This window comes from Mirounga leonina, unplaced genomic scaffold (genome assembly GCF_011800145.1).
Source record: "Mirounga leonina isolate KUSES-001 unplaced genomic scaffold, KU_Mleo_1.0 Mir_129, whole genome shotgun sequence".
NCBI classification, from domain to species: Eukaryota; Metazoa; Chordata; class Mammalia; order Carnivora; family Phocidae; genus Mirounga; species Mirounga leonina.
In genome coordinates this window covers 41,802,103-41,817,050 of record NW_023270323.1, presented here as the reverse complement: position 1 = coordinate 41,817,050, position 14,948 = coordinate 41,802,103, and the positions used below count along the sequence as shown (strand labels likewise).

The 14,948-nt window shown below is 41.0% G+C and overlaps 1 protein-coding gene across 1 annotated transcript in view; it reads right to left on the bottom strand.

Moving 5' to 3' along the window:
• The window catches only part of CNGA1 (cyclic nucleotide gated channel subunit alpha 1), a 14,927-nt gene extending 5,388 nt beyond the window's left edge, over window positions 1-9,539 (bottom strand). Inside the window, exons 1-6 of the mRNA XM_035005586.1 lie at window positions 9,431-9,539; window positions 8,218-8,338; window positions 6,758-6,889; window positions 5,355-5,417; window positions 1,375-1,416; window positions 1,175-1,285 (exon numbers count right to left, since the gene is read on the bottom strand). Coding sequence (XP_034861477.1) covers window positions 1,175-1,285; window positions 1,375-1,416; window positions 5,355-5,417; window positions 6,758-6,889; window positions 8,218-8,338; window positions 9,431-9,539 — 578 coding nt within the window. The remainder of the gene's footprint in view (window positions 1-1,174; window positions 1,286-1,374; window positions 1,417-5,354; window positions 5,418-6,757; window positions 6,890-8,217; window positions 8,339-9,430) is intronic.
• Window positions 9,540-14,948: the final 5,409 nt, after the last annotated feature.

Sequence of the window (14,948 nt, the reverse complement as noted above, 5' to 3'; positions counted from 1 at the left end):
AAGGAAAGGAAAGGAAAGGAAAGGAAAGGAAAGGAAAGGAAAGGAAAGGAAAGGAAAGGAGGGAGGGAGGAAGGAAATATATGGTTAAATGGAAAATTTTAAAAATTTTCTAGTATCAACCTACATTAGGTTTTTTGGGTTTTTTTGTTGGTGGTGGTGGTGGTGGTGTTGGTGGTGGTGGTGGTGAGGTTTTCTAGGGTTTTTTTAAGATTTATTTTTAAGTAATCTCTACACCCAACATAGAGCTTGAACTTACAACCCCAAGATCAAAAGTCACATGTTTTACTGACTGAGCCAGCCAGGCGCCCCAAGCCCATATTATTAAGGATTTTTCCCTTTGTAAAAACCTCAACAGCTTTCCAGCAGGCACAAATAAGTGAATACTCTCTGGTAAAGAGTTTTCTTTACGTTTAGAAAACAATTTTCCCTTTAGTAAAAAGATAGCTTTGAAAATATCACTCAGCCTTACCCTCGTGAAATTCTAACCCTTAAATGTTTGTTTAAAAAGGATCTTTCAGGGGCACCTGGGTGGCTCAGTCGGTTAAGCCTCTGCCTTCAGCTCAGGTCATGATCTCAGGGTCCTGGGATTGAGCCCCGCTTCGGGCTCCCTGCTGAGCGGAGAGCCTGCTTCTCCCTCTCCCTCTGCTGCTCCCCCTGCGTATGCTGTCTCTCTCTCTGTGTCAAATAAATAAATAAAATCTTTAAAACAAAAGGATCTTTCAAATGGCTGGTATTTTGATAAGCATCTGTACTGCTCTCAAAACGAAGCATGGGTTTTGCAAGGAAATTTGCTTACTTTTGGAGTATTTGCCATACAGTATTTATGACTCAGAGATGTTAATAAAAGTATTAAATATTTATTTCAACTTAAAAAGATTAATGTTAAGACCCTAGGAACCCAATTGTCTTGAAACCCAAATATCTCTCAATGGTAAATTTATCTTAACCAGAGCTCGAGGAAGATAATTAACCATAACATTGAAAATTCTTGATGAGAAAACTAAGAATAAAGCTACCACTGCTCATTTTAAGGAAATTAGAAAAAAAATTTGATTCACATTTTATAATAATTTATTTTGTCTTTTACACAGGGTTCCATAACTATAAACTTTCAGGAAATAACCCTGCATCCAAAATCCATTATAAATTCGTTCCTAATTTCAATGCCACTTACTCTTCTTTCTTATCTTTGCCTTTCTCCTCTTTCTTTTTCTTCTCTTTTTCCTTTTCTTTCTTCTTTTTCTTCTCTGAGTCCTTTTTATTTTCATTTTTATCACCTGATTTGCTGAAAAGTGAGAGATGTAGTTACTAACAAGATACGAAAATGTTATGGGCCAAAAAATCTGGAATCACTCACGCCAAAGTCAAACTTACCTCTTCTTTTCTTTTTTCTTTTTCTTTTTTTCTTTTGGTTCTCTAAAGAAGAAATAATATCTAAGTCACATAATCAAATTACATTCTGACTTCCATTCTTATTTACTTTCTTCTCTCTCAAGCAAGAATTCTGGGCCTTGCGTTCAGAGACCTGCCCCCCATGCTCAGGGACCAGAAATCTGGTCTTCTAATGGAGAGTTCTACAAAAATGGACATGCACCCAGATGATAAAACAAACAAGCAAAAATTCCTGGGTTAGAGCATGTGGAAAATTGAAGGAAATGGAGGTCGATAAAGGCATAAACCCAACAAGGGAAATTTAGGAAACAACAGCCCCCAAGGGTATAATTTCCAAGTCTCCATGTCCAAAAAAATTATTATTTAAAATTTAAGCTTCTTGATATCACTAACTATTACTAAGAGCTTTGAGAATTTCAAGAAAATGCGATCAATTTTCTTTAGGGGGGTAATCCTGAATGCAGCAATTTTTTATGAGTAGTCAAAAAGCTCCACACAGTGGAATCCTAATTCTTAGAATCATTTACTGGATTTGAGATCACCTTTTTCTATATGCTATTTCCTCTGGAGTGGAGATTATGTGATTAGAGGCCTCTTTGTACAGCTGGCTCTCTATCAGCTGAAGAATGGATTCTGGAATTAGGCGGACCTAAGGTCAAAATAGGCTGCCATTGTTGGCTCAAATGTCTTGGGAAAGTTTACTATTCAGACATGAATAAACAGGCATCTGACTACCAGGAGGGTAGTCAGAGAGGTTGTTAAAGGGCGGGAGATAGGTCTAGGCCTCAAAGTATAGGTAAGAGTTGGAGAAGTTGAGAAGAAGCATGAGGATGTTAACGGGAAGAAAATTTTCAGGTGCCAATGCACAAATGAATTTAGTCTGTATATGAATAGCCTAGCAGAAGTGGAATGCTGCTACTGAGGAGAAATGGGAAACAGAATGGATAAGGAGGTGGGGCTTGGAACCTAAGGTTTTCATGTACAAAGGGGAACGGAACATAAAAGGCTTGTCAGGGTACTGTTTAACATATATAGTCAAAACAGATCAGGAATGGATAATCAGGAGATTGAGAGCAACTTAACCCAATAAAAAGTCACAACCTCACGAAGAGTTTCTAAACCTGAGCCAGTTCTCAGAAATGAAATCACTGACTGAAGAATGAAATCACTGACAATATATGACTTTTGGGGCTTCCATTGGGTCTCAAGACCTACCACTGGGGTCATTTCTCCAGTTCCTCAGTGTAAAAATGGAATATATATATATTTGGTCATTGGTAGAACCAATATATATATATATATATATATATATATATATATATATATTTGGTCATTGGTAGAACCCTCATCCCTACTAGTGCCTTGGCTTGTAGAGGAAGAGCGACTATAATGGGGGAGGGCCAAGTGGAAGCCCTCGAGCTGCCCCCCACCTGCTGCCTGAAAACAATACTGCATCCTGGACAGGAAAGAAAATGTAATCCTCAAAGACCTCATGTGTTCAGGGGTGGTGGTTCCGTCCCACCACCATTTAACTCAATGTCTGGTCCCTATGAAAACCACATGGATACCAGTGGCTGGCAGTAGACGACTGCAAAATCAACCACAGAGTAGCCTCAATTGCAGCTGCCTTGGCAAATGTGAAAAACGATGCCCTCACGCTATCTAGACCATATACCTAATGTTCTGGGTCAGTCATGGTGAGTGTGTGATTTTTTATCACTGTCAGGGAAGAGGATCAGAAATAGTTATGAGATGGAAAGCAGCACCCATGTATAGTCTTTTCCAGGGCTATGTTGTCTCTCCTGCTCAATGTCATGACACAGCCTAGAGGGACCTGGACCATCTGGACATTCCTCAGCACATTGAGCCACTATATCAATGGCATCATGTAATAGGGCCTTGAAAGAGGATTAACTAACCATGGGACAGAAAATGACTATTGACCATGAGCTGGATTCTGTCAGAGTGAACAAGTTATAAGGTTGTACAGCAATCCATCACATGATGAAGTGGTATATCTGGGATCAAGCATGTGGCATGGTACCCTCCCCCTATGTCATCTATCACTGTTGTATCAGCACCTATTCCTCAACTCTCCACCATGGCCATATGTGGGGGTCTTACAGGAGCAGTTGATGGAGCATGGTCTATGAATGGGTCAGCCTGACATCGGGATGCAAGACTATAGCCCTACTTAGAGGTGACCCTAGAAGATTATGGTAGAGTTAATCTTACCAATGGCACAGCTTCCAGCAGTGCACCATCATCCACTTTGTGTGGAAAAGGAAATGACCATGTATGGGTCTCGGAATGAAGGAGTTTCAGTATGTATGTATGGACACATAGGGAATGTGTCCTTCTCATCCCCACAATTTTATGGTCTGTGGATCTAGAGGTTTCCAGATGGATCACGTGTCTTCCAGGCAACACAGTTAGGGTCCCATTAAACATTAAGCTATGACTACTCCCCAGTCACTTTGGGCCCCTCGTGCCAAAAAACCAATAGGCAAGAAAGGGAGTCACCATACTGGCAAAAGTAACTGACTTCTTTCCTCACAACTAGATAGTGTTGCTGTTATACAATAGGGGGGTATATTTGGCACATAGGTGATCTGCTCTGGTGTCTTTGGTGTTCTCCAGCCCAGTTTTAGTGGTAAATGGACAAATACAGCAGCTATAACTCAAAAAGGGCATGGTGACCAGGGGCCCAAATCCTTTAGGGACAAGAGTCTGTATCATTCATCCCACAAAGCAAATCATCTAGACCAGCAGAAGTGCTGACCAGAGGTGACAGGATTCTAGAATGAGTAGGAAAGGAGGGCGTAAGCTATTTCAGTTAAAGCCTCAAGACCAGCTGCAGCTGTCAGGGACCTAGGTTTATCCCATTAACCTTCCTCTTATAAGATTCCCGAGGAAAGGGCGCCTGGGTGGCTCAGTTGGTTAAGCGACTGCCTTCGGCTCAGGTCATGATCCTGGAGTCCCGGGATCGAGTCCCGCATCGGGCTCCCTGCTCGGCAGGGAGTCTGCTTCTCCCTCTGACCCTCCCCCCTCTCATGTGCTCTCTATCTCATTCTCTCTCTCAAATAAATAAATAAAATCTTTAAAATAAAAAAAAAAAAGATTCCCGAGGAAAAAAGATCAAGACTCCTGGAGGAGGTATATTCCTACATAGGGTGAATTTTCTATATGAAGAAAGCAGACCTGAACAGTGCAAGAAATGTGCTGTGTGGATGCAGTAATGCACAGAACTCTGGCACTCATTCCCCACTGGCCAAGAGTATTGGTTGCTGACAGCTCACAGTCTTCCTCTCCTTTGGCTGGCGTTGGCCTAAGGAAGCCACCATGTTCAAAGCTATGCGCCCCCATCCTAGGGGCTCCCCTCATCCAAGACTGTGCCTGTGCAAAGGCCCAGTCCTACTGCCTATGACACAACTCTGAAGGGCCCCCCTGCTGTAGAGTTCCTCATATCAACTCTATCCTCTGAAGTCCAACTTCTCTCTCTGCCCAGTCCTGCTCCCCTAACTCCCTCCTAGGTATCATGCCTAAAAGCACCCCAATAAACCTTTGCACACAAACCTCCCTCTCAGAGATTGTCTCATAAGGAACTTGACCTAAGACACATTGGCTTAGAATAGAAAGGATACTGATATTTCATTTATTTTTGTCCACAAGGAGGGGCACTTGCATTTACACGCTAGACAACGGTTTTCTGTATGCATTCAAACACATACATATACATACATACATACATACATACATACATACATGCTGCTTTTAATATGGGTAGCCACATTTTTCAGAAGTAAATAAACCAATGACAAAAATAACAGAATACCATTGCTATTGTATTAGATAGTTTTCCTAATAAAGATCTCCTCTCTAGCAGCTTCAGATATATTCCTACCTTTTTACTGGTGGTCTTTAAAAGCAAAGCTTTGGTTTTTTATTGTAAATGTACTTACTGGTCCTTATTGCTGCTGTTGTTAACATTGAAAAGTGCAAGGGCACCAGGCGGGTACTGCTCCCTGGAAAATGAAAATCATAATAGTCACCATCTGTATAATGTCCACGGTAAGCAAACAGTCTTAAAGAACAAATTATTTTCAGTTACTAACTACTGCCTAGACATTTTTTTTAATTTAGTTATTCATTTGACAGAGAGAGACACGGCGAGAGAGGGAACATAAGCAGGGGGAGCGGGGGAGGGAGAAGCAGGCCCCCCGCTGAGCAGGGAGCCCAATGCAGGGCTCGATCCCAGGACCCTGAAATCATGACCTGAGCCGAAGGCAGACACTTAACTGACTGAGCCACCCAGGCACCCCTAGACCATTTTTAAAAGTATGGAGCTCCATGAAGCTTGAGTTGCTAAATATCAGTGCTGTGAACTAAAGTGATTAGTACATACTTACTAATCAATGTTAACACCAAAAATTAGCATCCTCCATGGCCTCAAGTGAGCCACCTTGGATGCCGCCAATTGCCAGCAAGAGATCTAAGACTTAGACTGTCAGGGAAAATAGGAAGAAAATAAAAGACAAATAAAAACAGAGGGAAAACTAAAGGTGGTCAGTGGGAAAAGGAGTATGAGAGAGGAAAAAAGGAAGGAGAAAAAGCAAAGAAAAAGTAAGTATGTTCTACAGGGTGAGAACTCCTGATCACACCAACGCCACATTCCTCCCACACCCTCCAAGTCACGTGTGTGAAGTTTTCAGGAGAGCTTCATTTCCTACTAAGGACGTTTAGCTTTTCTTCTCTAGCTACACACACTAGTGCTCTACTTCCCTGAAAGTAGGGTCAAATGGGATTCAGCATTTTAGAGGATCACAGCCAATCCCTCCCAAGTACAATTGCTTCAGACTCTGAAAGAAGGATCAGAAAGAAGGAGCAAGTCAGAGAGGACTGGCGCGTGAGGTTCTTAAGGGACAGAGACAGGTCTCAGGGAAAATGACCAGCAGGAGCATTTGTGACTTAAGGCCCCAGTGGACATGAATAATCATCAGGCTGTGGCAGTTTTCCAAGAGAGGAAAAGGGTAAGTAGCAAGTTACTCGCAAGATCCTGAGAAGTGGCTGGGTAGCAGGAATTTGCCAAGCCCACTAGGTGAAGGAGTAGAATACCTTTCTTTCATCTAAGTACTAGTTTAAAAAGATCTGGAGGGCTGGCGCCTGGGTGGCTCAGGTCATGATCCCAGGATCCTAGGATCGAGCCCGCATCGGGCTCCCTGCTCCACGGGAAGGCTGCTTCTCCCTCTCCCACTCCCCCTGCTTGTGTTCCCTCTCGCGCTGTGTCTCTCTCTGTCAAATAAATAAACAAAATCTTTAAAAAATAAAAATAAAAAGATCTGGAGGGATAGATCGAAGTGCTCACCTCTGTGATGGCTCCCCTCTGTGTGAGTTATTTCTATAGGAATCCCTTGCATGGCGGTTTTCATTCTCTGATTCTTCGAACATGGAGATACTGTCATCATCATCATCATCCTCATCATCATCAGAAAAGGAGCTATGGTCCAACAGGAGGCAGAGATGAATTAGATCAATGTTTTAAACCATTATGAAGGAATAACATTTCTCATTAGGAGGACCATTGCTTCATCTTCTCTCCTTCCCTCTCAAACTAACATATAACCCTTTTTAATTAGAGTGAAATGAGAATTTTCAGAATACATGGAATTAGATAAGGTATATGCACATTCAATAAAATGCATGTAATTAAGAAACTACTGTCTAGGTCTTCCATATTTCTTTTATTTGATTCATTGATTAATGTGAATATTTATCAAATAGAAAGTATGAATCTGTGCTTTAGATCACAGTATACATTTGTATGAACAAACCTGTAATAACATTTCTTCCCACAAAAAATAAATTCAACCACATTTATGCATGTTCTATTCATTTATAAGGTAACCATTTTATTTTATTTATTTTACTTAAGAGCAATTAATTAACATACAATATATTATTAGTTTCAGAGGTAGAGGTCAGTGATTCCTCAGTCTTATATAATACCCAGTGCTCATTACATCACGCACCCTCAATGTCCATCACTCAGTTACCCCATTCCCCCCCACCTCTCCTCCAGCAACCCTCAATTTGTTTCCTATAGTTAAGAGTCTCTTATCATTTGCTTCCCTCTCTGATTTCATCATATTTTATTTTTCCCTCCCTTCCCTTATGTTCACCTGTTCTGTTTCATAAATTCCACGTATGAGTGAAATCATATGATAATTGTCTTTCTCTGATTGACTTACTTCGCTTAGCATAATACAGGGTAACCACTTTAAATTATACTTTTAAAACATTTAGCATTTCACACTTTGTATTGTTTTCACATTCATCTATGGCAATGCTATCTCTGCAGATTTGAAATGTCCCATAAGAAAAGGCCTTGCCAATGATTAAGGAACTATATGGCGGAAGTGCTTCTAAATAATGACCACAATAATATCTATGTTCATTTGTGAGACAAGTTATGCTGTTCCAAAGTATAAATAAATTGACGAAATTAAATAAATTACAAAGATCAAGGTCACAAATTAAAAGTTAAACTGAAATTAAACCTAGTTAAATTTAAGAATGGGGGTTGGTATTAAAAATGCATGGAAAAGGGGCGCCTGGGTGGCTCAGTCGTTAAGCGTCTGCTTTCGGCTCAGGTCATGATCCCAGGGTCCTGGGATCGAGCCCCGCATCTGGCTCCCTGCTCAGCGGGAAGCCTGCTTCTCCCTCTCCCACTCCCCCTGCTTGTGTTCCCCCTCTCGCTCTCTCTCTCTGTCAAATAAATAAATAAAATCTTTAAAAAAAATGCATGGAAAAAATGCATGGATTTACCTGCCTGCTGCATTTTCCATCCTTCTTATTTCCTTTTCAATATCTGGAGCAATCACATTGGGAACGTTTACAAAAGAGTACCATGTATTGATAATATGTTTCTTCATGGTTAGTTTAATATCTGGGGAGAAAAAAAGCTTATTAGTAAAAAGACTTTATATATTTATATATATAATCAAAAGTTTCACTCTACCATTCATCTAAGGCTGTCATAATGCTTTTATGTGGGAATTATTCTTTAATAGAATACAGATGTGGCCTAAACCCTTAATTACCACTAGCTAGTTTTTTGTGTATTTTTTTTAAATTCAAGAATATACCAGAGGTGCAAAAAAACATTTTTTTTTTAAATTTTGGATTTACCCCAGCTTTAAAATACTCAGGCAACGTAGGCGTAAAACAAAACTATAGGGACCTCGCATACACATCAAACAAGTAACAATAAAAAGTAGTAAAATAAAATACCAAGACGAATGTAATCTGCTGTGAATGTCTACAAGCATTCAAAAAAAGGCGGGGGAGGGGGTTGGATTCTTGAGCGATATTCAAACTTTGGAGTGAAAAAGGTTGCGACCGATCCACATTTTTAGCAAGTCCCCCAAATTACTCTGATACATATCCTGCTCGGCTTCCCGTGCTACCATTTCAGGCGTCAGGAGAATGCCAAGATCCAAGAGATCCTGAATTCCCTCAGGTATGTCCGATCCCGCGTGGGTTCGAGCCCAACTTCTTGCTCTTGGAGAGGCGCGCGCACCGCTCCTCGCCTTCCCGGGGAGGCTCTGCCCGGACCCGAGACCACGCGACTGCGCCCGGGCCCGACTCACGTTCTCCCCCTGGTCTCGGGTATGCTGCAGCCCCGTCGCCGGGAACTTGGAGAAGTTCCTGGTGGACAAGAACGGTGTGCGACCATTGGCCTCAGAAGCCCTGCTGTCCCATGGGGCCCAGCTGTGCCTAGGGCGCCTCTCCTACCCCCGCTTGCTTGGCAGGCACAGCGCTGCCCTCTGGGGAATTCATCCCTGATGGAGTTTCCTCCAGATGTGCATGGAGAACGCCTGAGGTCCAGGAAAATCCCTCGAAATGGACACTGAGTGTGCATCCCAGGCTCCCCTCTTCCGAACAAGGTTCCTCCCTCTCTTAAAGTGTCAGGTGTCAGCAGGAAAGAAAGAAAAATCAGTGTCTAGTCAGGAGCTCCAAGAACAGTGCCCCTGTTTACCAGCTCTTGTACTGAAGGTGCATGCCGTGGTCTGCTGGTGAAGGCACAAAAGGGGCCGACGTGCTGACAGTATGATTGCAAGGTGCTGGCCAATTTCAACACCTCCCATACCTCCGCCTTATCCTTCCTGGACAGCTGGTCATCTATCCATTACCACCACACACACCCACCCACACCCACACACACACACACACCACGCACCTGGCCTGCCCTCCAGGTTTTTATTATATGGCTTGGGGATTTTTCCTTTGTTATTTTTCGACCATGATTTCTGGATTTGGGCAACAAACTTGACTTTGTTATTAATAAGCAAAAACCAGAAAAGAGAGAGAGAAGCAATCATTGGATGTGGAGAAATGCATAAAAGACACTTCATTCTTTATAGTAAAATACGTTAAAGAATGACTTGCTTTTCATAAAAAGTTAAATCTTCAAGTGAGGAGAGCAGTCAATGATGCTCTATATTTTACTTTAGTATTCAAACGATGAAAATAACTAGCAGCCGGTAGTCGAAAAATAAATGGAGAATTTTTGTGATATTAATGAAATGTATATATATTTTAAAATATAATTAAATTTGACTAAGAAACAGCACTTTTTAGGAAGAAAATTATTTCATTGACTCCTTTTCAGCATCAGAATGGATGTGACTAATCTGGCTATATTTACAGCATGTGGACTTCTTATTGGCATCAGTGAACACTCTCTGAGAGACTTCATGCCTCATGACAGGGAAAGGGAGAATATATGCTTGTTTCATCCATTACAAAATAGAAAAATTTATGTGAGTTAAAGGTTAAACAAGGACATAAAATATCCAATATGTCAGAACAAACCAAGCCTGGACCTTGCTTGTACCTAAAGAAAAAAGAATCCGTTCCCTTATCCTATAACTTCTTGGCCTAAGGCTTCTATATAGGAAAAAACATTTGTTTTTAATTGCACAATTACATTTTTAATACATATATCATATTTAATATATATATCACTCTAATGACACATATTTCACTCTAGGAAAGAAAGGAGAAAATATAAATAGAAAAATAAAGATACTCAAAATTCCACTCCAGACCTTATAATTATTTATCACCATATTTTCCCAAATGCTTTTATGGTTTCCTTTTTCACATTAAAAATTTTAATCTACCTCCAACTTATTTTGGTGTAAGGTGTGATATAGAGATTTAACTTTATATTTTCTAAATGGCTAGCCAGTATTTTAAAATGGCACTTAATAATCAATAGTCCATCTTTTCCCTACTGATTTGAAATGTCATCATCCTAAACTTGCTTGTCAACCATAGAGATTTTGATAAAGATTTTATTTATTTATTTATTTATTTATTTATTTATTTATTTATTTATTTGAGAGAGTGAGCACAAGCTGGGCTGGGCGGCGGGGGGGGGGGGGGGTGCGGGGCAGAGGGAGAGGGGGAAGCAGACTCCCCGCTGAGCAGGGCCCCGACTCAGGGCTTGATCCCAAGGATCAGCAAAATGATTGGGAAAATCTCATGGACAGTTCAGGCAAAATTAATTTGGAACATGAACTATGAATGCCCAGGAAGCTGTCCATTCTATTGTTTGACATCAGGCTCTAATAGGGGTTCAAATCCTGATTCTACCACTTACTAGTTGAATGAACTCAAGTGAGTTTTTTGAACCTTACTGAACCTCAATTTTAACATCTATACAATCAGATTAATAGTATCTCTTTTGTATCAAATAGCAGAAAAGATACGCTGCATACCCTCCATCGCAAATCCACACATGCAAACATAATTAACTGTGCGTCCATGGTTCTCTGAATTTAGTAGGAATGATACCTATGAAACTTGTTTAAAACGCAGGTATCAGGGGTGCCTGGGTGGCTCAGTCGTTAAGCGTCTGCCTTCAGCTCGGGTCATGATCCCAGGGTCCTGGGATCGAGCCCCGCATTGGGCTCCCTGCTCAGTGGGAGGCCTGCTTCTCCCTCTCCCACTCCCCCTGCTTGTGTTCCCTCTCTCGCTGTGTCTCTCTCTGTCAAATAAATAAGTAAAATCTTTAAAAAATAAATAAAATAAAATAAAATGCCAATATCAGGGTCCTGCTCTCAGAGTATGAATGAAGTACGACTTTGGGCACGTGAATCTACAATTTTATCAAGCACCGTAAGTAATTCTGTTTCAAATGATTCCTGAATCACACTTAAAGAAATAGGACTTTATGCTAGGGGCCCCTGGTGCACTACCCCAGCCACATCTGTAATGCCGGGTAGAGCAGTGGGAGAGAGGAAATAACGGTCAGGAAAGGCTTGAAGGGTACTGTTACCTCTCTGACATTTCAGATCTACAAATCTGAAACCTTTAGAATCAATTCCCGAAGACAAAATCCGCAAACAACTACTATAACAAAAAGTCAATTTCATAACTTAAGAAATACAGACTTTAATTTGAAAAACAGTCTATAAAATTCACTATATTAATAGAAAAAAGATGAGAAGAATCATATGATAATTTCAACAGATAAAGAAAAGGTACTTGACAAAATTCAACACCTATTCATAATACAAAACCTTAGCAAATTAAGAATTGAAAGAAACTTCCTCAACCCAATAAAAAACATGTACAATAAACCTGTAGCTAGCATCATACTTAATAATGAAAGGCTGAACATGTTCCCCCTAAAGTCAAGAACAAGGCAAGGATATTTTAGAAGTATTCAACATTGTCCTAGCTCTCTTGCAATAAGCCCCCAAAATATTTTAAAATAAAGAATAAAAATCATCCATATTGTGAAGAAATAAAATTATCTTTATTTGCAGATGACATGATCGTGTATTAGACAATCCTAAAGAACCTACAAAAAAATTAGAACAAATAAGTAAACTTGGGAAGGTCTCAGGACAAAAATCAATGTAAAAAATGTATTTTCCTTCTGTATGTTAGCAATGAATAATTAGAAAATGAAATGAAAGTGAAAATGTACATAGCAAGCAATTAATGTCTATGTCCATTTCGATGAATGAATCTTATTTACAAAATTCTCTGCCAGATGCTGTAAGAAAGAAGCCCAAAGATGAGTATGGCCTGAAACGGCTTACAACTAGTAGCAGAGAAGAAGACAAGAGCACCACACTAAACACATGGTTTGGGCCCACGAAGGGAACTAAAGTAAATATTTATAATTGCCGATAATCTCTTCAATTTCCAAGATTATTTCTTCTTTGTTTCAAAATTAGCAGACATTTTAATAGTATCATATTATAAGAAAAGAATGATAGCTGGAATATTTCTTAAACTCTAGGAGGGTTTTTAAACTCTATTTTTTAAACTCGGGGGGGGGTGGAGTTAAAAAATTAAAAAAAATCCCTTGCAGCTAAATTATGAAGAGTTTCGTGAGGAAGATGGCACAGTACAGAAGCATGGTCTACAATCAGGGTCCAAGCAGAAAAATGGTGAAATCAGATGGTTCAATAGAGAGAAATAATATCAAAGGCATTGGAAAACCTACACAGGGAAACTGAGAAAACCCAGAGATGAGTGGTAACAGGGCCCTGCTCCCTGTCCTAGAGCAGGAGAAATGCAGGGAAGAGGGAGATGATTAGAGCCTAAAGCCAGGGCTTCCAGGCTGGAAGACAGAACCACTGTGGGAGATGCCCCCAGAGGCAAAGACTGAGTGGGAGAAGTGACTTCACCTCTGACTTCACCCCTCCTTTGCCCTCCATCTTCCACAAGTGCCTCCCAAGAGCTGAATCCAAACAAAGCAGTGGAGCCTGGAAACGTAGGTTGCAGGGAAGAGGAGGCAAGGATCCAAGCTCAAATGGAAATGAGTGCATGAGCAGGTTGGATTGAACAAGTAGAAGTGGGCTGGTAAAAAGACCTTTCTTTCTGGGTAAAGGGAAATTCGTGAGCAAAGTCAGAAGGGTAGGAAAGATGCTGTCAGGAGAATATAGATTCATCTAGTTTAACTAGAGGACACAGAGAACCTGGGGGAAATAAGTATGGGGAAGTAAGAGGATTTTGGCAAAATAGGTGCTCATTCTTCATTCCATAGGAAGTAGTCATTGAAGATTTTAAGGCATGGAATGACATTATCCCAATGTACTTTAGGACAATTAATCTGTTAGCAGAGTACAAGACAAACTGAATTAGAGGCATTATAAATTCTTGCCGTGGAGTCTCAGCTTGGTCTTTAATGTGGCTCATCAATTGTCTTCCTATAACCACAGAAGCTAGTCTGAGCCTCCTCCATTAGCTTAATGCCCTACTTCCAACCCCACCCCCCAAGAGATATCCCCTACTTTACTAAACTCTAGAAACATTGGTCCATTCACTGATACAAATTGCTGGAGGAATGAGCCACGTTTGAATTACCACACAGCACCCAGTGAAGATGTTTGCACAGAGCGAGCACAAGAGAATATCTATGGAATTGACTCCGAGCCTGGGAGAAGAAGTTGAGGCTGTCAGAAAACTGGGTAGCTCAGTCATTAAGCGTCTGCCTTTGGCTCAGGTCATAATCTCAGGGTCCTGGGATCAAGCCCCGCATCAGGCTCCTTGCTCTGCAGGAGGCCTGCTTCTCCCTCTCCCATTCCCCCTGCTTGTGTTGTGTCTCTCGCTGTCAAATAAATAAAATCTTTAAAAAAAAAAAAAAAGAAAACTAAAGTAAGATGAAAAAAGCCACTTGGTGGCTAAAGTCCTTCCATTCTCTCTTCCTTCCTCCCATTCTCCCTTCCCTCCCACCGAAAATGTTTATTCAACATCTACTAGCAGCAGGAAATGTGTTAAGTGCTATGCTATAGAGATTAACAACATGATACATGCTTAAAGAAATGCATAGTATGGTTAATAAAACAGGTAAGATATTTAATAGATAAGTAACACATTTGATGGAGGCTATCTTTCGAGTCCCAATAGAAAACAAAGATACACTCAAAGTGGGGTAATTCCTCAAGAGGTTTATTTCCAAATGGACTGTTTACAAAGGTGTTCATGTAAGGGGAACACAAAGCACAGTGCAGTAACCGGGGGCTACTAATGGCCAGTTACCACCCCTAGGCTCCTAACACAAGCAGAGGGAATGGTCACCAGCCCCGCAAGGAGAGGGAGTTGTGCAGAGTAACGAGTCATGAGGCATTGACTTACCACTGAAGGACACAGTTGGCACAGGGCAAGCCCACAGGAAAGCTGCCACCAGGGCACCCAATACTTTGACCTCATGGCTCCCTACTCCCCCGCCCCTGATGGGATTCTACAGTGGGTGACCTCAGAGAGCATGTAAATGCTTCCATAAAGGGCAGTTCTCTCCCCCAGAATACAGAATGGGGAAGGGGTGTGTTATAGATTGAATTGTGTCCTCCAGAAATGATATCTTGCAGTCCTACCCCCCAGTACCTTAGAATGTGATCTTATTTGGAAATTGGGTCTTTTTAATTAGGTGGGCTCTAATCCAGTATTACTGATGTCTTTATAAAAAGGAAAAATTGGGACACAGATACCCCCACACCCACTATGGAGATACACAGAACACTGAGAGGATG